We start from the raw sequence: 25,966 nt of genomic DNA, 5'->3' as shown, positions 1-25,966 counted from the left end.
TGGCCCAAGTAATATTTTCCCACGGCCCCTCCCCACCCACATGCGCCTCCTTCCAGCCCTCCCAGTACATCTGTCCACAGTAAAGGAGGATCAGCTAGTGTTTGTGTGGAAACAGCGTGACCAGCGCAAGCTCAGAGGTGAGCCAGGCCGGCTGGGGTGAACCTAGCTGCCCATCTCTGGAACAGACATGAAGGCCTCAAGTTAGGAGTCGTCAAGCCACTGCTGCAGTTATTTTCTGTGCTGAGAAGTTGCTGAGTGCCTGTAAGGTAACGGGACAGAGTCTTAGGTATCAGGAGCCAGTTCCTCCTCAGCCCACATAGGCCTAGCAGTTAACACAGTAAGGCAACAAAGCCATCTCATTCTTCAGATGTCGGCCATGCATCACCACCAGTTATAGGACAGACAGACAGACAGAGGACAGACACACACGCACGCACTAATGCACACACAGGCCATTACCTGTCCATCAGTCTGTCTGTCTGTCTCTGCTTCCCTTTTCTTCACCCCCTCTTTCCTTCTCATGAGTGCATAGAAAAACCATAATTTCATCTGAAGACCAGAGTCCTTGTGCCCTGCCCCACTTTTCCCTGACTCCTAAACCTAGCTAAAGCTTCCTCCTTTCTTCCAGTGGGGAACACTCAGTCCTAGTCGTATATGTTCTGCCTCAAGGGCATAAAATTAATACAGAAATGACATTTTATATAGTGGAAGCCTTTGATACGACAGTGCAAATGGCTCTGCTTTGGAAAGTCAGCGATCAGACATGAAATGGTACCACCGGACTGCTCACTGGGACAGCACTCTGGCTTTCTGCCCCGCCTCCCACCCCCAAAATCTAACTCTGAAAAGCGAAGCAAAAAGGTATTTGGAAGAGGACGAGGGACTGTGGTTCTTTTATGAAGACTAGCTCTCAGATTCACACAGCAGCATTTTCCCCCTTTTTAAAAGTCTAACCCAGACAAGAAAAATTGGATGCCTTCCCCCAATAAAGTCTCTGAACTGTACTTAATGAAAGCTTGGATAACTAGTTTGGATTTTGAAAGATAGAAGACCCTGCCCGTTGTTGACTAGGGTTTAATTGCGTAATGAGGCAGCCAATCCCATTTTTATCTGATTTAGACACCTTGCAAAATAAGCTTCCACAGGTCCGTCCACTTTTTGCCAACATGTCTTGGCAACTTCTGTTGACTCTGTTTACTACAAAAGTGATTGGTTTCATAAAGGCCCGCTGACTCATTGTTTTGTTTATTTGTTTCTAGTCTAAGGTAGCCTAGGCTGACTCGGAACCCCCTACATAGCCAGGGATGACCTTGAACTCCTGGTCCCCCTGCCTCTGGCTTTTATTGTGCTAGGGATGGAACGTAGGACTTTGTACATGCTAGGCAAACAAGTCCATGAAGATGTTTTCATTCCAGTCTATCGTGAACAGTGGCCACATTTGCCCCCTCTTATCCTTTCCAGTTCCCCACTTCCCTGTCCTGCCAGTCCCCTTCTGTCCCCAAGTCCCTCCTTGTCTATTCATAGAGTGTGTGTGGATGCATGTGTGTATAAAACCTATGTTCTGCATGTGACGGAAGACATACAGTATTTGTCCAGGCGATTTCTCTTAATTCTCCTTTTTTCAAGGGACTTGGCTTCTTTACCCAGGAATGCCTTCAGAACCCTGGCCCTGTGGTACACATCAGAGAATGGAACCGTATGGCTCCCGAGGAGCTGGCTGTAGCCTGTATTTCTTCTTTTAAGAAAATACGCTATGTTGCTAGAAGGTGCTCATTCACCTGATTTAGTTCCCACCAGGCTCAGAAGGGGAAGTGCATTGGACAAAGTGCAGAAAATATGGCTGCCTCCCGTCAGATCCACCCACCTCCCCAGGCAAGTACAGTGCAAGGGAGACCTGGGTGGGTGGGTCAGGGTGAAGGGCCTGCCAGAGAACCCCTTAACGATCCCCACCTTTCACAGCCGTAACGGAGGGAAGACTCTTACTAAAGCTCTCCTTCTGCCCCAAAGCTCACAAACTAGGCGGGCTCCCAGCTTGGAGCTGGCTGGTGGAAGCCCGGGCTCTTGTTTGCTGTGGAGTTGTCTGGGCAGCAGAGCAGAGAGACTTGAAGAGATTAGCCAAAGCAGCAGGCCCAGAAAGGGCAGCCCTCCCAGCCTGGCCAGGAGGGATCTGTATTGGGTAGAGGAGGCAGGGGCCTGTCTCCAGCAAACTTATCTGTACCAAACCTTGTCCTTTCTAAGATAGGCTGGAGGCTGTGACCTAGAAGATAGTGCATCTACTTTGGAGATTCACACCGCCAACCCCCTGACTGCAGATAAGGAAATTTTCTCATTTAGCAGATAAGGCAATAGAGGCCATTTAGGCTGGGTAACCTGCCGGGACCTGTTGGTGGATAATCAGGAAGATAATATCATCGCAGAGAATGTACGCTGATGTATTTCTTCATCTTTAACAGTTTCCTAACTTCTTGAGATGTGTTCTCCATAGTTTTGTTTGCATGCTGCCCTAAGGGACTTAGGGGTTTTTTTGGTTTGGTTTGGTTTCATTTCGTTTCGTTTTAAATCTTCAGGGATCCCTGGAAAAAGCTCAACACATGGTAACAACATGTCCAACATGGTAATAACAGTACCGTGTGTGTGTGTGTGTGTGTGTGTGTGTGTGTGTGTGTGCGCGCGCGCGCGCGTGCGTGCGTGTGTATGCGTGTGCTACACATACTTGCTGGCATAGGTGCGAGCGTGTGTGCCTGCAGCCACTCATGCATGCACATACATGTGGAACCCAGAGGCCCATGCCAGCTTTCCCTGGTGTCTTTCCACCTTTTTTGTTTGCTTGTTTTGACAGTTTCTCACTGAACTGTTTTGACTGGACCAGCCTTGGGGCTCTACCTGCCTCTCACCACAGATAGGGTCATACATGCCACCACGCCCAGCCTTCTGCCTGGGCTCTAGATTCCTAACCTCAGGTCCTGCTTCTTTGGCAAGCACTCTGCTGACTGAGCGTTCTCTCCAGTCCAGAACCATCTCTGTTTCTCAATAACAAATGTGTTAGGGTTGTGTTGGGTAGTTACAAACTCTTAGTCAAAAACCACACTGCACGTTAGCGCATGTGAAAATTTCACAAGCACCCGAGACCTTGGGACCCTGTTTTCTGTCACCAAGGAGGAGGATATGCCATTCTCTTGTACTGACGCGCTCCAGAGGGAGGCCTCTGCCCAACGAGTCTCAATCCAGCTCCTTTCTGTATCTGCGCCTCTTATAGAGCCCCATAAAACTTCCAGATCCTTCCCAGAAATACACACAAGCGCCTCATGCAGCTCCCAGTAAGCCCTTTATGGACGGACCCCCTGAACCTGGTCCCTCCTTCCCTATCTATCCTCTTGGCCTCCACATTCAGGTTTGCCCCTTCCTCACACAGGAGCTGCCTCTGTTTGGCTCTTCATAGATGCTAATGAGAAATAGAGGGTGGGGGGATGGGAGGGTGGGGTGGGGTGGGGAGGGGTCCAGCTCCTGAGGGGAGAGGGGAGGACAGTCTCCACAGCTGCCTGCTGTGAAGGACTATGTGAGCTCTCTTCTGCCACCTTAGTGGGTGTGGCCAAGATGACCTGGTGGAAGTAAGCATTGAGCTTCCTTGGAAGTTTAATCTCTGAGATTGCTCCCAGTTTGGGCTCTAATACAGCGTTTGATGTACAGTGATGTCCGTTGGTTTAATGAGACACTATATAATAGAAAGTATTGCTACTTTTAAAACGAATCAAATAAATTAACATTTTAAAAAGGATTTCTTTACCTGTGTGTACAAGGCCCAAGTGGAGGTCAGAAGTAACTTGGAGTTACTTCTTCCCCAGTAGATGAGTCCTAGAGATGCAACTCCAGTCAGTCACCAGGATCAAGGCAAACCAAGCCAAACCAGCCACGCCATCTTCCCCACCCCAAATTAATGTGTGTGTGTGTGTGTGTGTGTGTGTGTGTGATATGGAATCAGTAGTGAAATCCACATTGGATTCATTAGCTATCCTTTTTGTTTGTTTTTGCAAAGTGCTTAGAGAAAATAGGCAGCTAGACATTGTGGAGAAATGCAAAAAAAAAAAAAAATTTAATTGTGTTCTGCAGCCCCAAATGGACAGTTTCTTTGGAGAATAAAATTAAAAATCACCCCCTCCCGTTTCCTTTTTACTTCTAAATCTTGCTGAGTAGGACTAACCCAGGCTGCCCCTGAACTTGAGCCAATTCTCCAAGTTCCTCGGATTCTGTGTGTGACGGGTTCTCGTGTAGCCCACACTGGCACACAGCTCCCTATTTAGCCAAGGATGCCCTGAGCCCCTAAACTGCCACACTCAGCTGTGTGTGTGTTTAATTTTTATTTATATTTGTGGGGTCTTTGATTTTGTTTTTGATTTGTTTGAGACAGGGTTTCTCTGTGTAGTTATGGCTGTCCTAGAACTCTCTAGATAGACCAGGCCGCCCTCTAGCTCAAAAATCTACCTGCCTCCTGCCTCCTGCCTTCAGAGTGCAGGGACTAAAGGCATATCCTGTTTTACTTTTAAAACATAATCCATTTTGACCGCTAAGTGCAGCTCTTGCTGTTGCTGTTATCACCTATTTTCTGTGCACATGAGTCCATGTGTGCATGGCATGGTGCAGTTGTCAGAGGACAACCCTGCAGTTGAGGCTGGGTTTCTCCTGTTTATGCCACATAAGCCAGGAAGGCTGACCCAGGCTAGTTATCCTGCCTCTACCTCCCATATCTCCATGGGAGCGCACAGTTTACAGAAGTGCCCTGCAGCAGGTGGCCATTTTCGTGTACTCCCGGGATGCAAACCCAGGAGATCAGGCTTGGACGGCAAGCGCTTTCTTTACCTGCCGAGCCATCTCCCTGGCCCAGTGTCCTGTTTCTAACCTTTACTTTCATCAAGGTAAACAAATGGGATGCGAAGTTCAGTTCCGAACTCTTAATTGAAATGAGGAAGGGTGGTGTTTAATCTGTGATTTGTCTATCACGGTGACACTTGGGATTGATATGGCCGATGCTCCTTTACAGGGCAGTGAGCAAAGCCCCGGGGACAAAGCCTTCCTTTTAATAGGCTGTGAGGTTGGTTGTGAGGGTGGCGGTCGGCTGGGTGGTGTGTGGAGCCAGAGTCCCGAGACCCTAGCAAGCCAGCACGTGGTCATAGAATCCTTGCTGTGTGTGGCGTTAGACTTCTTGGCCAGTAAATAACATGAAAAATGTTCAATAATTACTGTAAATTTGAGAATGTGCCCCTCTGTAGGTTCTTCCTTACCCGTCTGGATCACTGTACCCTGACACTTGATATATGCAGTTTGTATTGGTGGCCACGTAGAGAGAGTAAGCTTTGAGATGCAAATGTTCTGGTCTCAATTAAATGCCTTTGGTGTGCATTAACACCCAGTCCCTTTGCTTTCTCTTACTGAACCAATAGAACACAGTACTGGGGTAGTGTATCTCTCCAGCGACACGCCTACAGAAGCAGTGAGGTAATTATTCCTCTCCTTAAACTCTAGCTTGGGACACCTCTGAGGAATGGCTTTATTTCTCCTTACTGAATAAAGCTTTTACAAATACAGAAACCCATCTTTCACTCTCAGGCAGCTCCAGTCACAGAGAAGTGTATGGTTAAAAACTGTATTTCTTCAAAGTTCATGCCTCCAAGTGGGAATCGCCCCTGGCCTGGGTTTGGATGTGGACAGGACTTGTCTGTGAAGCCCTCTGCCTCTGTTCTTAGGGAACTTGGGAATTTCCCATCTCATTCAGCCCCACAAAGGCTAGTGAGATATTCATTCTCATTCTCTCTCTCTCTCTCTCTCTCTCTCTCTCTCTCTCTCTCATCTCTAAACATTTAGCTGAAGAGTTAAAGTACTGTTGACTCTATCTGGATTGTGTAAGGGGCTAGTAGTAATAGGCAGAGGCGCAGATACTCCTAAAAAGAAAGGGCTGGGAGGTCTGCGGACTCCTAAAAGCCAGAGAGGAACTGACTGACCTTTGCTGCAAAGTGAGTTGGTAGTCACATGGCTGAAAAACCGCGTTGGATTTATGAGCTAAAACTCTGGGATGATCTTTTAGATGTCCTGCCTTCTTGTTTGCATGCGTGGGATACACAGAGAATCCAATGTGTTTTGTGTTTTAAATATCCCTGAGAAGTATCCAGTTTGGGCCCTGTGTTTTGTTAAAGCGACAGAGCTCCTGTCTTCTTTCTCTAGGCATGGCTGGGATGGAGAGTCTTTGAGGTTCCAGCGGGGCCTGTCTACTGTTAGAGACTGCCAACCAACTCACCCAGGGCTCATTCTTGCTTTACCTGGGCCTATCTCTTCTTTTTCATCAATAAGATGGTTTCAGAGGATAACTTCTGAATTCTGTGTTTCCCTGCCCAAAGCTGAGACCTGTCTGTCTGTCTGTCTGAAAACCCAGACAAGTTTGATTTCCTGTGGAATGGTTTGTTTAGTGGCATGATTGGAGATAAGCTTTGATATATGGCCACATAGGGGTATAAGGTATAATAAACTAATAATAAATTGGCATTTTTCAGTGACCTAGAGCCTCCATAGCTACTTTTACAAAATGCCCAAGTGAAAAGCTGATCAGAAATTGATCTTTTCAACTTGGTCATTTCATGGGTAATTAGACTGTAGATACACAGTAATTACTGGCATATTAATTTGAATGGTTGCTTTGGCCTTTCCCATATGTCCTGAAAGAAGACAATGTTGAGGCTCCAGCTTACTGTGTGTCTATTTAAAGTAAAATATTTCTCAGTGGAAAGGGATAATTAGGAAACCCCAAACAGATCCCAAGTTCACTCCCCAGGGAATAAGTGTAGATGCCCAACCTTAGAAATGTCTGGGGCATTGGCTGCCCATCTCTGTGAGGTCACTGGGTAGAGGCTGTATCCTCCCTGTTTGTACTTCCCAGCATGGAGGCCAGGCTGCCACAGAGGTCAGTGTGGATACTGTGGTCACATTCGAGAAAGAGAGCTGTAATTATGACTTCTAATTATGTACAGTTATGCCTACAGAGTTAAACGTAAGGGCACCTCCTGCTTGGAAGTGTAAGTTAATTGTCTACAGGGTCAGAAGGGTGCTAGCATCTGTCCTCTCCCCCTTCACCCCCTCTCCCAACCTAACCAGATAGGCATGACCTTGGGTCTGCTGGGCTCAGCCTGCGTTGGTGTGTCAGCTTTGACCATTGGTTAGCACTTACTACAGGAGAGGGTCACATTTAACTCCTGTCCCAGGGAAAAATGAAATTTGAGCGGGTCATGACCCAGCCTGCCTTCCCTGTCTCCCTGGTAGCCATCTTACACCGTGGGAACACTTGGACTTTCATGTCCTGAGCCCTGACTTTGTTGAGAAAGAGCATTAATCACCTTTGGACAGGCAGTCTAGTGCTTTATTTTGGTTTTGAGGGGTTGGTTTGATACCATCTTATTGTTTTTGTTTTGGGGGTGAGAGAGAGAGAGAGAGAGAACACTTCACTTTGTATACCCGTCTTTGTGATCTTTTTTAAAATATTATTTATTACATATATGAGTGCTCTATCTATCTGCATGTACACCTGCATGCCAGGAAAGGGCCTCAAATCCTATATTATAGATGCAGATGGTTGTGAGTGCTGCCAGTGCTCTTCACTGCTGAGCCCCCTTTTCTGCTCTTTTTAGTAAGATTCCCCAAACAGGATCTGAACAACCAATTTTTAGAAATCCTTCAACAGTCCTGACTTAGCCTTAGGCGCAGGTGTGCCTTGCAACACTGACTTCCGGGTCTTGAGCCTTTTCCCCTCTGGCTCCCACATCAGCCAGTGTCCCGCTGAGATGGATTCTTTCCTCCTGGAAAAGTGGCTTGGCACATATGCCCAGCTGAAGCCAGAGCTAATGAAGACGCCCTGCCTGTGGAAGGTCTCCATTTCAGCAGCATGGGGCCCTGCTACTCAGTGGCAGGAGAGAGTGGATGAGGGGAATTCTGAGCACCTCACAGAGCGGGGAGGTAGTGTCTAGGGTGGAAACAGGGCAGCAGCTGGTCTTCCAGTAAATGGGGGTAGTTGACTGGGCAGCACAGAGAGAGGAAGCGGGCTGAGTGCAGACAGGCTCCACTGCCAGTTAGTGCCCAGCTGGCTGGTGCTCCCACTACCCCTCCCTGGTTTCTGTTCTCATCCCATGGCCTTCATGTCATCTCCAACTAATAGACTGGAGATGTCCTTCCTTCCAGATACTAAGGTGGGGGAGGCAGAGAGGGGAGTTCTGAGCTCTTGTAGGAGCCCCACAAGAAGCCAGCATGTGCCAAAGTTTCTCCCTATATCCCTAGTTTAAAAACAACAACAAAACAAAACAAAACACAACCACAAGTAAGCAAGAGGTTTCAAAATGGAGATGCTGAGCCCAAAGGGCATCTCACGGACTTAACTCCTCTTCCTGTGACCCACAGGACAAATCCTAACCTGTATCAGGTCTTGTACCTCCATCCTCTCCAAGTCTGGAAATTTAGATTGTTTTGTGCAACCCATTTCAGCTTGTTTGTCTCCCAGGCAGCTGGTAGAGAGACATCTGTCACCTAGTCAGAGGCGCTACAGAGGTAGACACTCGTGAAATTTAGAACAGCAGGTGAAAGGTGTTCGCTGATAATCAGGACAAAAACTGCAGTCACTGTGCTCGCTTGCTTTGGACACAGATTCGGCAAAGTAGACAGAGCTCAGGAGACATCAACTGTAAGGTCCTTGCTGCCCAGAGAAAGTGGAAGCGTGGAGCGGCTCCCTGGAGAGCATCAACGAGCTTTTGTTTTCTCTAGAGAGAAACAGCACTCGTGACCCTGAGACCCAGCCCAGACACCTCCGTGCCACCCTAGCCGTGGGCAGTGTAGACCTAGACAGACCACGGCCCTGGCATCTGAGCTCAGTTCTGACTTCCTACGACCTTCCCCAGCACCCTTTTCAACAGGAAACAGAGTTGGGGGTAATAAGTGGGTTTGGTTGGCAAAGCGAGAAAGCTGCTTTGGACTGGGTTGTGGCTTGGATAAACTTTATTCCCCCCTTCGGTTTTCAGAGTTAGTTAGTGGTGATGCCAGCCTGTGGATTCAGTCAATTCTTTTTCTTTAGGTTTTTCTGGTCAGGTTTTAATCTGAGAAAGACTAAAAGTATGTAGAAATGAGGGCCTCCTGACATCTAAGCTACAGGTGTGGGTCACACATCCTCCCTGGCCTGCCTTGCTACAGATTCTTTCCGCTCTCCAATCTGGCTGCTATATTGCAGCAATAGCTGGCCTGGAGCTTTCTGTGTAGCCCATGCTGGCCTCAAACTCATGGGCAATTCCTCTGCATTTGTTCCCAAGTACCAGGATAATAGTGTGCCACACTGTGACCTGGGAGGTCTAAAGTGTCCCTGCTAGGGCTAGAGGCCTATGTCACCAGCCCAGCTGACCCCGAGTCCTTCTAAGGTGCACTCCTGGTGTGCTCTGTGCTCATCCCATCATGAAGGCAGTGATTGAAGTTACACCCTGGCATCAGTCTTTGTTAGGAGACTTCACATTCTTCCCACACCCGTGATGCTGCTTTCCCTATCCTGAGGTAAAGCCATAGTTCTGATGAGAGTCCCTCAGTCCCCATGCCTGTAGCTCCTTCCTTCCTCTTGTTCCTGGTTCTTCCCCAGTGCTTCCGTCTTCACAACACTCAGGCAGAGGGGATGTAGAAGTAGTGGTGGCTAGTGACATCACTGGTGGCAAATGACGTCACCAGAGCCGACCGCACTACCGACTCCCTTCTGCTGCTGGCCAGACCACTTGCAGCTGCTTTAGATTGGTTGCAATGGAAGCTAAAGGCGTCAGTGACTTCAGAGTCACAAATGCAGATATTCTATATCTCTCTCAGAGATTTTGCACGAGGAGGGCAGGGGAGGCAGGGATAAGCAACAAGGTGACTTTTCATGTCTTGTTTTGCTGTGTTCTCCTGGAGACAATGATTCAGAGATTCCCTTCTCAGCTGTAGCACATGTGCATGCTAACTCAGCCACGGTTTCCCTCCACTCTCATCGTATGGACCAGATAGTGCTGTGTCCTGCACTGCGGAGTGTTAACCATCCCACCCAGTCATGATGATCAAAACTGTTTCCAGGCATTGCCACATGTCCTTGGGCAAGGGAGAGGGAAATCACCCCCAGTTGAGAAACAGGGCTCAGTTAGAAGGGCTTTGCTACTTCCTGGAGCGTTTTATGGCTTGTTTCTTTGTTTTCTAGTGTTTCTTGGTCCTAAGAGAGAATCAGGTCTTTTCTCTCGATTTTTAGGAATTAAGCAAATACTTCTTGGTATGTCATTCTCACGCGCAGTTACAGAAAATGGATAAAGCTGTCTCAGACCTAAATGATCTGGCAAAGTCATGGGAAGGGAAGGCTTTCCAGGGAGTGCTTTCTATTAGGCCTCAAGAAGATGGCTAATTGAGGTGCCTATTACCCAGTCAAAGTTGACACTGGCCACGGGGTTGTCCCTGCATCCCTCAGTTCCTACCTGTTAATGGGTCCTCCTGGATGGCATACCCCACCACCTACCCTGAGCTCTCCAACCCAGGGGCTGCTTTCCTTCCTTATATAACCCAGCCATTTGGGCTACACTGGCCTCTTTTCAAACTCTTTGGCCTCTGGAACTCTTAGCAGGCACTCCAGGCTCCTCTCTCTTCCTCTCCTTATGATGGATGCCCTGCTCCATTTGCTGGCCATGCCCTCTGTGGACTCTCCTGGATGCCTCTTCCTGTTTTCTCCCTTATATCCACACAAACTTGTTCCTCAACCCATGTCTAGAGAGGTCGTGTCCTCCTTTTCTTTTCTCCATTCGCTTACCTTTGCTCTGGGTTCTCTCCGGTCACATTCACAGCCCCTGCAAGGAGTCTTAGCTTCCCTCTGCATGCACAGTTCAGTGCCGTCTGGTTTTGACAGAGTCCCCAGTGAGTTCCACTGTCCATCCTGAGCCCCGCACTCAGGTGCCATCCCTAGCCAAGGACCGAGTTTTCTACTCACCCGACCAGTGACTAAGATAAAGTCACCCATTCATTTATCCTGTGTGTGCTTCGCTCCACACTGACAGGTCCCAAGTACCATCTTAAGCAGCAAGTGAGGCAGGCAAGGAAGAACCTTAACGGCCCACTTGCCTTGTAGACAGGCACACGAGAGGGCGCCAGTGTGCGCTTCTGGTTGTCCATATCCGCACTATTATACTTAGTATGTGACATTTTCCCCACATCTATTATCTTTGGATCAATCCTGTGACATTATAACACCGTGAAAATCACTTGACATGTAAGGAGGAGTGGGGGGGGGGGCACATTCACTGGGTGGAAGATCAAATGATTTCCGGAAGTGATCAGACTGCCCAAGGTTTCCATCTGAGAAAACTGTTTGGTAGCCTGCCAGCTCTGAGCTGGTTTGTTTTGTTCTGTTTTTTGTTTGTTTGGTTGGTTGGGGGTTTTTTTGTTTGTTTGTTTTTGTTTTGTTTTGTTTTGAGAGTGAGGACCATGCCTTCTGTCTGCCTTTATATTTTAAGGTTGCTTAAACACATAGCCTTTCCAGACACTTCCGTCTGGTACCCAACAGAAGTCACACCAAGAACCCACCAAACACCTACCCGACAGGCAGGCCATGGCTTTGTAGGAGTGGTATATTCTCCTGGCTTTAAAGATTGTCCTCTACCTCCAGACACCTTGGAGCAGATGGTGCATCTGGAAGCTGCCTCTTGGAGTCCATAGTTCTGTCAGTCATGAGTCTAAAAGGAAAAAAGCTGTCAGGTGACATTACAGATAGCTAGGAAGCTGTGAAAACTGGCATAGACTCAGGCTCCTCTCATGTCTGCAGTCACCCACACCATTTTATAATGAGTGAGGTCAGGCCCAGCAATGTGAGAGTCCCATGTTAACTAGCAGTGGACCCAGGACTTGAACCTAGCAATCCCCCTGCCTGGTTTATCTAGTGCTTTTCCCACCCTGCCCACAGAGGAAAGCCTCCACCACTCCCAGATGGAACCATCCCCCTGTGCTGGGAAAGCAAGATTCAACTTTATCCTAATCCAAGTGGGCTGAGCCATGGATGACAGAAGCTTAGAAGCCTGTTTTCCTCATTTGTGTGGGTCGGCTTGTATGGACATTCAAGGGAAGAAGGATGGGAAACAGGCTGTGCCACCATTTCTCGGTCCTGTACTGCAGAAAAGCTGACCACACCAAAGGTCCAAGTTGATATGCAGCACTGGCAACGTTCAGAGAAGCAATGCTGTTGCCAAAGCATAATCTGGGACTCCTTCATCACAGGATACATGCATGGATGGTGGTCCTAACTCTACCAAGCACCATGGTAGCATGCTGGGTACTAACCTGTCGCACTTAACTTGGCTTCCTGTACCAGGATGCAGAGCTAGGGACTATCCCAAAATAAACAGTCATGCTGTTTTACTCTCCTGAACCTCTGCCTCGCTGTGGTTTCCCAGATTACAACAGGAATGTTAACTCCTGTGTTTGTGTGTTTGTGAGTCCCGAACAAAACACCATCATCTCTTCTTAGACTGATAAACCACACTGAACGGCAATGGGAAGCCCCCCACCTCACCTTCGGCAACCAAGGAAACCTCTTCCACAGCCCGCCCACTTCACTCCTTCCTTGACTCTCTGTGGAATTGGTGTTCCTCAGGAACAGACATATCCCCAGACACACCCCCCCCCAAAACAGCTCCCCAGTCCTCTCAAATGTTCCCAGCTCACCCCAAATGGCCACTTCCATCAGAAAGTGTCTCGGCTTCATTCAGGTGGTTGATTTTTTTTTTATTGAATGCAAACGAGAGGGGAAGCCTATAAAGGCCCTAAGTGCACCCAGTAGGACAGCCTGTCACCCAAGGGGAGCCATGAGCTGATCCCCAGAGAAGCTGAGGTGGGTAGAGGAGGGCGTGACACAGGAATGCCGAAAGGAGCCGTGCTGGGTAAGGGTGGTGGGAAGGGGCTCTCCAGAGGCAGTGTGTAAGCATGCGTTAACATGCTGTAAACATGTAAACAAACAACATGTAAACAGCATGTAAACATGGCCAGGATCTGTGGGGCGGAACTTCAGCTCCAGGCGGATTCCATTATCACCCGAGATGTTTCATCTCCCCTTCCTGGAAAGCCAGCATCTAAGGAAAAGAGACTGCCAGTGCAGCAAGGAGGTTTTCTACACACACACACACACACACACACACACACACACACACACACAAGATACGCCATTGCAAAAACTTTTAATAATGTTAGCAAAAGGTTGCCAAGATATATTATTAAGTGAAAAGAAATTAGGCTACAGCCAACTGTTTTGCAGATACGGTGCTCTCCCCTTTTCAGCGGGAGATTCATTCCAAGACCCTCAATGAATGCCTGACACTGCAGATACTACCACACACATATATGTTAGATCATGAGAAGTCTGCCTGTTACATTCCCCCGGAATTCCTAAAGAGAGAGGAGGTGGGGCTTGGGTTCTCTGAGGGCATCAGCATCCCCATCCGTGGAGGCAGTACGTCTGCTCAGAGGAAAGTAGGGGAGGGGGTCAGCATCCTGTGTTTTCCAACTTAGGCATGTCTGTTCGACTTGGTTTGGGTGGGTGGAGCGTCATGGGGAGATGCTGGGTAGCTCCTCCCTCGAGTTTCGGCTCCCTAGATCCCTGTAAGAGCCGACTGATGCTATTCTTTGCTTCGCAGGCTCTCTTTCTTTCACTAAGGCCATGCTTGTCTGTGACCCTCAGACTTCCTCCTGAGAAGGAATGGAACTTACTTTTTTGTCTCCTAATTTCATATCTGAGCTTCCCACTACCCCAGGGACCCTCCCCTTTGGGGGGGAGGATAGAGACCACGTAGCCAGGGCAACTCCGACCACCTGTTGCACTTAGAACTTAAAAAGATGGCAGTGAAGTTTTGTATGGGAAAAAGAAAAGGCACAGCACATATTTGCTCCCTGAGAGCAAAGTGGGGCCGCCTCAGGACTTGTCCTTTGCCACCCATGGGACCAAGGTCTTCACTGCTGGGCAGTAGGGACGCGGGAGCAGAGTGGAACTTGAAGCTTTTCTGTGACTCACTGAACATGTATCAGGGGGGAGGAATTGACTGTTTGAGCAATGTCACCCCAGGAGTTGCCAAGGAAGCTAATTTACCTGTTTCTCCTACAATGCGCTTATTAAAATAAACTTTTGCTCCATTATGGTATTTGGTAACAGGCCTCCTGCAGGCAAAATAGAAAAGGGCAGAGTGAAGTTTCTTTTCCTTTTTTTTTTCTTTTCCCTAAGGCATTGTCTTCTGAAACCAGCATCATCCATATTATTAATCGCTTGTGGGGCTTTATCATGCATTGCATTACTCCCTTGGAATTAAACTACACATAGAAAGTATGAAAAATGCACCTTTTTAAAACAGTAAAAAAGTAATTTTCTCGCATAATACCCAAAATAAAGTGCCATGGAGCCATTAGTGGTAAATTGAATTTTTTGGTATGTAATTTGTACAAAAACTGACAAGTACGAGGCCCCCTCTCCCCAGTCATTAGTTACTGGGTTTAGCGGACATGGAGGCAGTAATCTGCAAGGGCAGGCATTTTGATGTCGGCTTCAATTGCACACTTCATTTATTTGGACAGGGGACAGGCGGCAGCTTCTGTCACAAGGCCTCACTGCACTATTAGCGAATTTCGCCCCAGGGCAGCTGGGACGCTGGGCTGGGGCAGATGTTCTTTTCAGCCTATTCAGTGACCATTCTTGGGGGTTGTTTACCGTTGCCATGGTGACCTTCATTTCCATAGCAGCGGCGCTGCTGTTTCTCAGAGGGAAATGAATTTAGTTATAAAGGGATAATATTTTTCTCTGTCTCTATATAACCTGCCATCTGTCAACTGGTGGATTGGTAAGGATTCAGAAACCTATTAAGAATTATAGCAATAAAGTGATGTGCGTTCGGGAGGGAGCAGATTAAAAGCAATAATAAATGAGGACATAAGCCTTCAACAGCAGAACTTCCTCGATGCCTTTCTTTGTACTTTATGTGCTTTTAAAAAAAAAAATGCCTTCACCACCTCTCAACACCACCGTGTGCACACATACCCTTGTAAAATGCAATTTCTATTCTGCTGACGAATGGAAATGACCAAATGTCTTGTTTGTATCTGTCTGGATGCAGGTGTTTTCAGAGCTTTCTCTGATGCTGTGAGTTCCTCCCCAACATTAGAGATTCCCAGGCTGACCTTCCTATTGTTTCTGGCTCACCTACTTCTCCACCCTAGGGTAAAAAACTGGGGGCGCCCAGACCAGCAGCTTATCAGACACCCACAGTGCAGACCCAACATTAACAAGCACGAGAGGATATGGTCATAGATCTTAAAGAAGAAGAAGAAAATACTAACATGTTCTTTGAATCTCATTCTAGAATAACTTTTCTTTCTCTTAAGTCCGAATGGTGTGAGAGTCACCTCTGCAGTCCTTCATCTGGATGGCTTTTTTTTTTCCCTCTGTCACATTCATAAGCTGTAACTTGCAGGGGGAAAAGGACACATACACACCAGCCCCGTTGTAAATAATGTTATTTATTGGTTGATTTTTCCAGATCCTGACATTGATGCTGCCAGTGCCATGATGCTTTTGAATTCTCCCCCTGAGATACAAGCAGGTTGTGAGTAGATATTTCTATAGCATACAGCACCACAGTTTGTGAACGTCACCTCTCATTTACATCCCAGGCCATAGGAAGCACTAATGCTGGCAAAGCTCTGCACCTGGAGCATCCCCTTCAAAACTGAACATACACATGCATGCACACATACAGCCACACCTACCCCATGAGTCTGTAGGAGAGAGTCCCTGGGCCAGCTTTTCCATCATAGTGAGCTAAGCAGTACCCAGTTGTAAACGTTTTTATTTTTTTCCTGTCTAGGTCTTCAATAATATTAGGGTACATTCTGGAGAGTTTGGCCCGCCCATGAGTGGCTTGGCCTTAAGATGGAACCACAGTACCACATTGCATCACCTCTACCCTGCCTACTAAGTGGCCACAGAGAGAAGGGCAGGGCTGATGTAGTTTAGTAGGGCTCATGGAGCAGTGTTAACTTAATGACGACAGGTCGCTCGTTGCCTTGCTTGGGCCTGACTCCCGCCCACTGCCTAGTGTCTTTCCTTTCCCTTTCTCATCTTTATAGCTGACCTGAAATCAAGATGTCTCCCCCGCCTCACAGCCTAAGGTCAGTGCGTCTGTCCATGCCCCACATCCGGCCAGAACCACACTGAGCCGAGAGATGGTACACTAAGATCTGCGTGTCTTCTGTGCTGCTCGGTCACACGTGCAGAAAGTAACTTGACATGGCTGGTCCTCCTGTGACACTGCTAGTGACTGCTCCCTACCTGTCTTGCGCCTGTGACTAGGTTTCCAGCTGGCGTGGAGCTCTGGCTTTCTGAAGATATCATTGCCTTCCAAAGCAATGAGAATCCCCCCCCACTTTGGAGACAGTAGCACTTCCCACAAGAAAACATCGCTCCCAAGATGCACAGTAGATTCATGGTGGAGTAATAAGAATTCCAGACCCCCGTCCCGTCATTTTTCTTTGTACCAATTTTAAAAGATCCAAGAGATATTGCCAAGTGAGCATGTTCAGAGAGCCTGGCCCTGTGTCTGGGGCCACCCTTACCTGCCATGACTGCAGAACACTCACTCCCCATTGCCAGCCTCCTTTTCCTGGCGTATGGACGGCGAGGCTGCTCACACCTCCAGCCAGCCTACTCTACCGCTAAGCAGATAGCAGTTCACCTAGCTAGCCTGGAATGTGGCTCTTAAGTGTCAGAGGAATCTGTACTTAAAATCCGTTCTTAGATGACATTTCAGGAAAAAATTATAGACTCCAGTGGTCATCAAGTCACGGGCTGGAAAGGTTCCTGTGATCAGGTGGCATGGTGGCATGACCTGTCTTAGTGGAAGCACTCCAATCTCTCAGAGCCGTGTAAATTCAAACCCCTTCCTCGGCTCGATACCTCTGTGTGCTGTGGGTATTTCTTTATGTGTATGTACTTCAGATGGACTGGTCCCTAGGCTGAGAAGGGAATGGAGAGTCTAGGAAAGTCAAGGGGTATGGAGTGAGCACTCACAGATCTTCAGTGTCTCTCCTGAAAGTCTCTTATTCCTGGCCTCTTGACCACAGGTTGGGTTCTCCTGATTTGCTGACAGGATTGCTTTTTGATATTTCCTTGGCCAAACGAGCCTTTCCTCTCTCCATCCCTGTAACTCTCCAACTGTAATTCTCTTTCTACAATATCCACAGTCCTATTTACGTCCAAGTGCCGCACTGAGTTTTAAAAGTGCTCATGTGTTAAAGGTGTGGATTCTTTTTCCATTCTTTCTAGGGTGGGGTTCCACGTGATCCTGGCTGGCCCCCAAACTTGCTGTGTAGCCAGGGATGACCTTGAACAACTTCTCCTCCTGCCGCCCACCATTTCTCTGGCAAGCACCACCATACCATATATGCATACGTGCGCTAGGGATGGAAACCAGGACTCCAGACGGAGCTCTATTACCCAGCTCTGTAGGATCATTTTAGTGGGCTTTTTAAAAAGAAAGCTTTTAACAACATTCTGTGAAAGTGTAGCCACACCCTTCACGAGGGCCCAGGCCAAGAAGGCTCTCCAAGGTCCTGGCAGGCACCACTGGGATGCCCGTGAAGGTCACCAGAGGACACACTCAGAGACAGGAACAGCAGTGGGGACTGAGAACAAGAAGAGCGTGGACACTGACTTCATATCTGCCTTCCCATCTGGAGGTCAAGTATAAGCACAGTCAGTGGCAGACTGCAGAGCCCCTAAAGATTGGAATAGTGCCATAGTCAGGGATCATGTCAAATCCATCATCACCTACATTGCGGGGTTGGGGGTGGGGGTGGTTTTGCAAGACAGGGTTTCCCTATGTAGTTGCCCTGGAGCTTGCTCTATAGCCCAGGCTGGCCTCAAAGTCAGAGGTCAGCCTTCCTCTGCCTCCCAAGTGCTGGGATTGAAGATGCGCACCACTACTGCCTGGCAACGTTGCTGATCTCTTGCCTTGAGATTGGAGGCAGTGCCTTGATCCCTAAAGGGAGAAATCATACAGAGCCAGAATGATGACGATGCTGTGTCCCACCCTGCTAGTGTTGCCCCAGGCCTAGGTATGAATCCTCAGTAAATGTATAAAGTCAACAGCCAGCCTCCATGATGGAGAACAGGCAGCGTGCATAGTGAAGCTCGTGGTTGTGTGTCCCTCTCTGTGTGGGTTCACACAGACCTTCTCCCATGGTCAGGAGCTGGCCAGCCTGGCTTCTGAGAACCCCATATGTTTTCTGCTGCTCTCTTCCCTGGGGCTGGGTGCTGTGACCAGGCTCTGTTTATAGAGCCTCCTCGTGCCTTGCTATTTATAGCTTCCTGCTTCACCCCTGGGCTGCCCCTCTGAGTGGCAAGCTACCTACCTCCTCTCCTGGCACTGTTCAGTCCTGGCAATTAACAGGCTGGCTTGGTTGCTAGAAAGGGCTCTCCTCCTCCCCCCCCCCCCCCCGCTTTGTCATTGTGCTTTGTAGCCACTGCACTTCAGGTCACCAAGTGGCAGCCCCTTAGATTTCTTCCTTGTTTGGCATCCGAAAGGCTAAGCCAAGGCCAGCACACTGGCTCTAACGCTCAGTGAGTTTTAGAAAAGAGTCTGCCTGAGACGCTAGTGAGAACCCAGGAGCCCTGTGCCCCCTGCAGGGGTCGGACTGCAGTCCTGAGGGTCACCCCCTCTTGTTTCAATTGTCTACTGCAATTTGCAGAGAGGCACAGTTAATTAAAGCCTTGGCTTCTAACAGTTTGTGCCCCTGGTGTCACTCAGTGTGTGGGATACGTTCTGCAAGAAGGGCCATCGTGCGCAAAATGCCACTTCCAGAACAGCCAAGAGCATGGCTGGTTACTCATCCTACCTTCTGAAATCAAAATCTATCCGCCTACTCCAGTCTCTCCCTAAAGAGTGGTGGTGTAGACTGATCTCAGCTGCTCCTATCTCCTGAATCACCTGCCTAGTAGCTCCCTTGACAATCCTTGTGAATCATCTTTAACCCCTGTGGAGAAACTAGGTCACCATTAGCCATCTCCAAAGGCTTATATAATCCTTGGTTGGAATTTTCCCAGAGACGGAACTCTCAATAATAAGCAAAACAGCAGAATGGACCAAGAGGGATGGGGAGTGCTGTCTGAAACCAGGGTATATGTCCTTTATATAGGGCTCCACAGAAGAAAGACCACAGGAAACAGGCTGTACCCTGCCTGCCGTGACAGCCCTTCCCCAGCCTGCTTCCAAGCAAGCAGGTGGAAGGGGTGCCTTCAGGGGAGGAATGATGGCAGGAATGGCCTGCTGCTCTACTTATGGCCTCTCATAGTGTTAACCAGGGCTGCCCTCCAATGGCAGAGCTGCGAGCTCCCTGCTGAGGTTAATTTTGGACCTTGCAAAGACTAAGGGAGATGCCTATCAAAGAGCGAGGCAGGTGAAGTGCTGATGGTCAGCACAGCGTGCAGGAATGTTTGTTTTATGCCTTGGACCTTTCAGAACTGAGATGAGCTTTAGACCCTGGAAAGTGGCTCCATCAGTAGTACTTGTGTGAGGACCTGAGTCCCAGACGTGGGGTTTGGGGTTAGGGACTCCATGCCAGTAATTCTGGTGCTAGGGGGGCAGGGACGAGCAATTCCTAGCTCAATGGCCATCGAGTATGCACTGATCCATGCTGCTTCTCCCTGGCCAGGTGTGAGTGTCACAGTCTAGCTGATTTGAGGGGGCCTTGGAGACATTTAAGAAAACCAGTAAGTGCTGGGGAGTCTGGTGCTGAAGCCTGTGCACTGGCTCCAGCAACCGTTCTCTTCTCCCGGGTTGCTGGGAGAAAAGATGGGAACGCCGTCGACCAGAAAGGGATGCTTAGACCTCTTCTACTGGGCCCACAGAGTTAGAAGTTGGCTTCAAATGTGTATTTTCTTTAGTATTTGACTGAGCTGCCTCCTAACTCCATCTCAGAACGTGAGGTGATGGGTTGTGTTGGTCTTTGAATGTATTGATTTTTTTTTTCAGGAGGTGCATAGTGAGAGAAGGGGTCTTAGTCAGGGTTTCCATTGCTGTAATGAAACACCACAAACAAAAAGCAAGTTGGGAAGGGGTTTATTTGCCCAGGTCATAGTCCATCATTGGAGGAAGTCAGGTAGAAACTCAAGCGGGGCTAGAACCTGGAGTCAAGAGCTGATGCAGGGGCCATAAAGGGGTGCTGCTTACTGGCTTGCTTCATGTGGCTTGCTCAGCCTGCTTTCTTATAGAGCCCCAGGACCAACAGCCCAAGGATGGCACCACCTACCATGGGCTTGGGCCTCCCCCATTGATCATTAATTAAGACAATGCCTTACAGCTGGATCTCATGGAAGCATTTTCTCAACTGAGGCTCCTTCCTCTCGGATGACTCTAGCTTGTGTCAAGTTGACACACAAAACCAGCCAGTAGTACAGAAGGGAAAGAAAGATGCTAATTTTAGGCTAAGGGCAGGCGACTGGGCTCATATTCCTGTCTAGTGTTCAGTGGAAAGGGAGACGGCTCTCAATGCCTTTTTCCACAGAGCCATTGTGAACTGGCTGTGCCAGTTTCCAGAGACCTCATTCCTGACACTTGTGGGTGGGAATAGAAAGGATCGAAGAGATGGAGGCACACTTAAGTGTCACAGCTGGCTCTTGGCAGCCAGTGAGCGGACACGTGCATGCTCACCATCTCAGTCTGGAGTGTGCTGCCAGTGAGGAAGACCAAGAAATGGCAGGGACTGGAGGCCAGACTCAGCAGCTCCCCTGAGAAGGAGGGCTGGGTTCAGAGGGTGAGCCACCTTACGTTCCCAGGCAGTTTCAAATCTCAGGCACACACCTGCTACTGCTGCCAGGTTGCTTTGAAATGAATACAGCACATTCATTGGGAAGATGCATATGTAGGGTTAGGGCTAGCTACCAAAGGCATAGTAGACTGGAAAGAATTGAATTTCCCCCATTAAACCGTGTGCCTTAGAGATAATTCACTGGAGTTTCTGGAGAGGTGATGTAGGCTGCTTGAAGGATAATGGGAACAGAGTCGACACTAATAAGCATACATCACCAGCCCCTAGGCTAAGCAGTTTTCATTGCTTTCCTTATGTAATCCTCAGAACAACCCTACAAGGTGTGTCTGTGCCACCTGACTAGGGTGGGATACCCAGTGTTATCTGATGCCATGCTACACAGAGCCCTTCTTAGACTCTGCACGGTGGGTCAGGAGTATCTCCAAAGCCTGGCCTCCAATAGGTGTTTGCTGGAGCCAGTTTCTTCCTGTTTTCCCTTCCTGCTGAAGTGTCCTAGTGTGTGAAGTGTCTGGACATTTAGGCAGAGAACTGTGCATATGGGACATGGACCTCTGACTGTGGGTCCTCCTCATTGGCGGGTGACTCATGACCACATGAGTGTGCCCTGTGACTCCCATTGGCCCACTTCCCTTCCAGGGGTGATGCTGACAGTGTGTACCTGGGAACCGAATTATCACAGGAGCCGTCATTGCTGTCCTAGCCACTCGGTCACCAGGAACACAGCTCAGGCCTAGCTCAGTCTAGCTTTCATCTTGTTCCCTCCCTTTTGTGGGTTTCCAGCTGACCTGAGGTTGGGGAGGCACAGTGCCTCAGGGTTCTTCTGTGAACGTGGGTCTGACGATGATACCGACTCTCACGCATTTCCTAGATATGAGTGCGTCTCTAACCTCAGTAAACCTCCCCCTGCAAGATCACTTTGGTGGGAACACCACTTGCAGGGGGTGAAACATCCCTGGCTTACTTGAGTTGACATAGCTTGCTTCAGAGACAAAGCAATTAACTGGCAGAAGTGGGGCACAGGCCTGGCGTTCCTAGCCACCTCCTTGCAGGCCACTTTCCTGCTCCGGACTGCTGCACTGGGTAAAGTCCCAGTGTGCCTGCATTCCTTAGCTGCTTCTGTGTTGCTGCTGTGATGAAACACCATGACCATAACAACTCAAGGAGGAGAAGGTTCCAGAGGGATGAGTCCATTGTGATGGGACTGTGGCCGGAAGCCAAAAAGTCACACCTTCCTTCCATCACAAGCACAGAGCAGAGGGTGGGCTGGAAAGCAGAGCCAGGCTGTTCACTCTCAGAGCCCGCCTCCAGCAAGGCCACACCTTCTCTACACACAGAGTCTAGTGTTCAAATGCATGAGCCTCTGGAGGGCATTACTTATTCAAACTACTACAGTGGGATGACCTCCTGCAGCAAAGACTGTGTTCTTCGTTTCCTTTTGCACACAGTGCATTTATTTTTACCGTTTCTGAATATGTGGGCTGCTTTTCTGCCTTCGAGGTCCAGTGCAGACAGCGCTCCCCATAACAAGTCCTCAGGGTACCTCTACTTGGCATCAGGCATCTCCATCTGTGTGGCGATAGCCCCCACACCAACCTTAGAACTTACCCTAGCATTTCTTCACACAGGCACACCCAGTCTCTCTCTCCGATGTAACTATAGTTGCCCTGACTCAGAGGAAGACACTAATTACTGACAATGGTTAGAATCATGGTACAGATTTTCAGGATTTAAGTTCTTTTGTGACATGGTCCATTGTATCCGATCTATTTACTGTTCTCCGTGAGAGCCTCAGTGAGACACCCACAGTGTCAGCATTAAGCTCATCCAATGACTTCAGAAGTGCCATCAGAAGTCTTCGAACCCCTCTCCCACAGTCTCCAGACAGCTGACAAAAGCCCGTACACACTCAGTAGACTAAAGCAGGTAGCTGCAATTCTGAGTTCTCCTGAACCTGCCTCTTCCCATTGTGAATTATAAATCTGTTTATGATTAATCTTCATGTGCAGTATCCGGTAAGGGTCAAGGTTTGTTTTTATCCCAAAGGGTTAATCCCGTGCTGTGACACTTCCTAACACTCTGTTGCCTTGATACCTACCTTTGTCAAAGCTTACTTGACCATACTAAGTGTGAGTCTGTTTTCTAGGTTCCATTTTGTCCCAGTGGTGTAAATGGCGATACTCAAAAAGAGTCTCACACTGCCTTAATTCATGCAATTTTATACAAAGTCTTGGTATCAGATAATATAAATCAGGTAATAAAGCTTTCGGACACTGCATCCTCATGGAGTAACTAGCTGAATATTGCAACACTCCCCGAGTTCTCAGGGTAACTAGTTATTCTCCTGTCTCCAGTAAGCTCACCTGTCCTCTGAAGTTAGGCTGCTGCTTGGGAACAAGTTTCTTCTGACTGTGCCTTATACACTGATTAGCTACAGGACGAGACTAGGGATGTTTCTGAACACAGGACTGTGCTGTAGTACTGACTTGGGCAAGAACGGCAGTCTAAGCCTTCATCCTTCCTTTGGAAGACCTTCTAACAAGGACCTTGTATAAACCTAGACGAGAAATGTCAAAAATTCATTAGCAAGAATTACAGAAAGCCCAAAGTAATGAACAGCCTATTAAAGAAGTCTATATTCAGGCAGGCAGGACATCTCAGCTGGTAAAGGTGTTTGCTATGCCAACCTGGTAACCTGAGTTTGATCCCCAGAACCCACATAAAATTGGAAGGTGAGAACGGATTCCACAGAGACATCCTCCAACTTCCACTCGTGTCCTGGCGTGTATGTTCCCACGTAGGTACCGTATCCTGGCATGTAAGCCACACACAGGCACTGGGTACACACACCGAATAATACAATTTGTAGGAATTATTTCATATTCAAGAGTGGATGTTTACCCTACATGAAGCAATTTCAAAACCCCCTCCTGAAACACCATGCAGCTGAGGATAACTCTACTGAATTTCTGATCTCCCAGCCTGTGCCTCCTGCGTGCTGGGGTTACATCACCTGCTGGTTTACAGGGTGCTGGCGACCAAGCCCAGGGCTTTGTCAAGTAGACAAGCATTCTGCCAACTGAGCAATATTCTCAACCCTGAAAACATACTCTTAGAGACTTCAAAATTATGAAACATGAGTGTGTTAGCAATTTGTCTCAAAAGTATTGTTTGCAAATAACATGGGTTTTAAATTTTGACATCAAGACTGGTTTTCATTTTTAAATGTATAATTTTCTAGTATTTTATTGTTGCTTGTTTGAAAGGGCTCTATTTATCCACCTCTCTTCAGCATGTGCCAGGGAGCAGAAGAGGTCTAGAATATTCTTTAGAGGGCAGAATAAACATTTGGGGATTTCCACAGTGTCACACAAGAAGTAAGGTAGGGGCCTCATAATCTATCCACAAGGCTCCCCAGGTCCCACAGACTCGTGACCGGTCGGTCCCTGTAGGTGCAGCATGAGCTAGAGACGCTGGCTAGTGGAAGCTACTATTTAGGAGGTGAGGAAAGGTCAGATGTCCAAGGACTCCCCGGAATGTAAGTTCTTGGGGTCACGGTCGGGGAATGGCATGCCACACAAGATCTTATAGTGGCTAGTGGAAAGCTGTTACAGTGTATATAGTAGAAGCACCAGGAGAAGGAGTGCCGGAGAGGGCCATGCGGGAAGGCGGACAGGCCCCGATTGTACAGAAGCCAGGGCTTGTGCTCAGGCAACCCCAGGAAAGGCAACTCCCCGGGTGAGCTTGGAATGTGGAGAGGTGAGCTTGGAATGTGAGCTTGCTTGTCTTTCAGATAAGGATTTGACTGTGGTTTTGTTTTAAAGCTGCTTTATTCCCAACCTTTAACCAAAGCAGACATGAGAAATGTAATCATTTAATCATTAGGTCACCTGCAGGCCCATTGTAATCTTGATGACTTTAAATGTTCTTGGGGAAAGACCAAATATAAGAGATTTTAGTAATAGATGTAGGAAATCCGTTTTGTTCTATTTTGGGTGAGCGTGCGTGTGTGCCATGTGTTTTGAACAGGTGACTCTTCGGGCAGGTGTGCCTGTGCACTCTCCAGGCCATTGGGTCTTCCTCTGTTACTGTCCACCTTGCTGCCCTGAGAAGGGGTCTCCTGCTGAATCAGAAGTTCGCTGGGCTAGGCTGGTTGCCAGTGAGCTCTCAGCCCTGTGCATTACCCTACTGCTAAGAATTCCTACTGTGTGGTCTCTGTGCTCATAGAGCAAACACTCTTAACCACTGAGCCGTCTATTCCCAGCCCGGATGTCTATCTGTCTGTCTGTCTGTTTTTCTTTTTTTATACTTTAAACTCATGTTTGATTGATTCTTTTTTAATAATAGAAGTATCAATAACTTGTAAGCTATTGATGACTCTGCTTGCACATTGTCTTTCTTTCTGTCGTGTTCTCTGCACTCCTTCCCCTTGCGTGTGTGCGCATGCGCACGCTTGCACACATATATGTTCTGCCCTCCCTTTCTCTCTTTCAGAGTTGCTAACTTCTTTACATTTGAATTCACTCCTGATGTGTCTTTTTTTTTTTTCTCTCCTTTTGCTTTTCTAGTTTCTCCAGGAGTGATACAAAATGGAGCAAGGGTTCTGAGCCGAGGGCTTTTTCCTGGTGTCCGGCCGTTACCAATCACTCCCATTGGGATGACGGCAGCCATAAGGTAAGAGAAGAGCTTGCTGGGCGGAGCCTGCCTGGGTAGTGGGGACACCATCCCTCTATTGCCTGATCAAAGGGCAGCACAGCCGTCAACACCCTCCTCATCGTCCTCCCTGGTGAGCAGACAGGATACAGCTAGCGGTTTTCGTAAGTAACAGGGCAAGATCAGCTAGAAGGCAAGGGTGAGCAGTTGTTGACTGGGCACTGGACCATCACTTCATCCTGTGACCCTGCGATGTCATCTTATCTCTCTGGACCCACCTTAGTTCCCTCATCTGTGAGACTTTATGTCTACATGGGGGGGGTGCAGTAAAACATGCAAAATTGCATGTGAAATGTGATTTGGTAAGAGGTATATGAACAGCGGGGGTGTCGCTTCCCAGTCACTGAGAGTCAGGTCAGGGGACACTGAATGAGCTCTTCTTTGGGTG

General features: G+C 48.3%; 1 protein-coding gene across 8 annotated transcripts in view; it reads left to right on the top strand.

Annotated features, from left to right (window-relative positions):
- Positions 1–25,966, top strand: part of Foxn3 (forkhead box N3) — a 364,206-nt gene that overhangs the window by 324,944 nt on the left and 13,296 nt on the right. For 5 of the 8 annotated variants that reach the window (XM_029484506.1, XM_029484505.1, XM_029484504.1 and 2 more), the window contains 2 exons: positions 15,582–15,647; positions 25,434–25,539. In XM_029484506.1, the coding sequence (XP_029340366.1) occupies positions 15,582–15,647; positions 25,434–25,539 (172 nt within the window). The remainder of the gene's footprint in view (positions 1–15,581; positions 15,648–25,433; positions 25,540–25,966) is intronic. The other 3 variants (XM_029484509.1, XM_021179590.2, XM_021179586.2) reach the window with 2 other exon arrangements.

The sequence above is a fragment of the Mus caroli genome, chromosome 12, assembly GCF_900094665.2.
Source record: "Mus caroli chromosome 12, CAROLI_EIJ_v1.1, whole genome shotgun sequence".
Lineage (NCBI taxonomy): Eukaryota > Metazoa > Chordata > Mammalia > Rodentia > Muridae > Mus > Mus caroli.
Note: the sequence above shows the minus strand (reverse complement) of the source record. Positions and strands in the feature narration are given on the sequence as shown.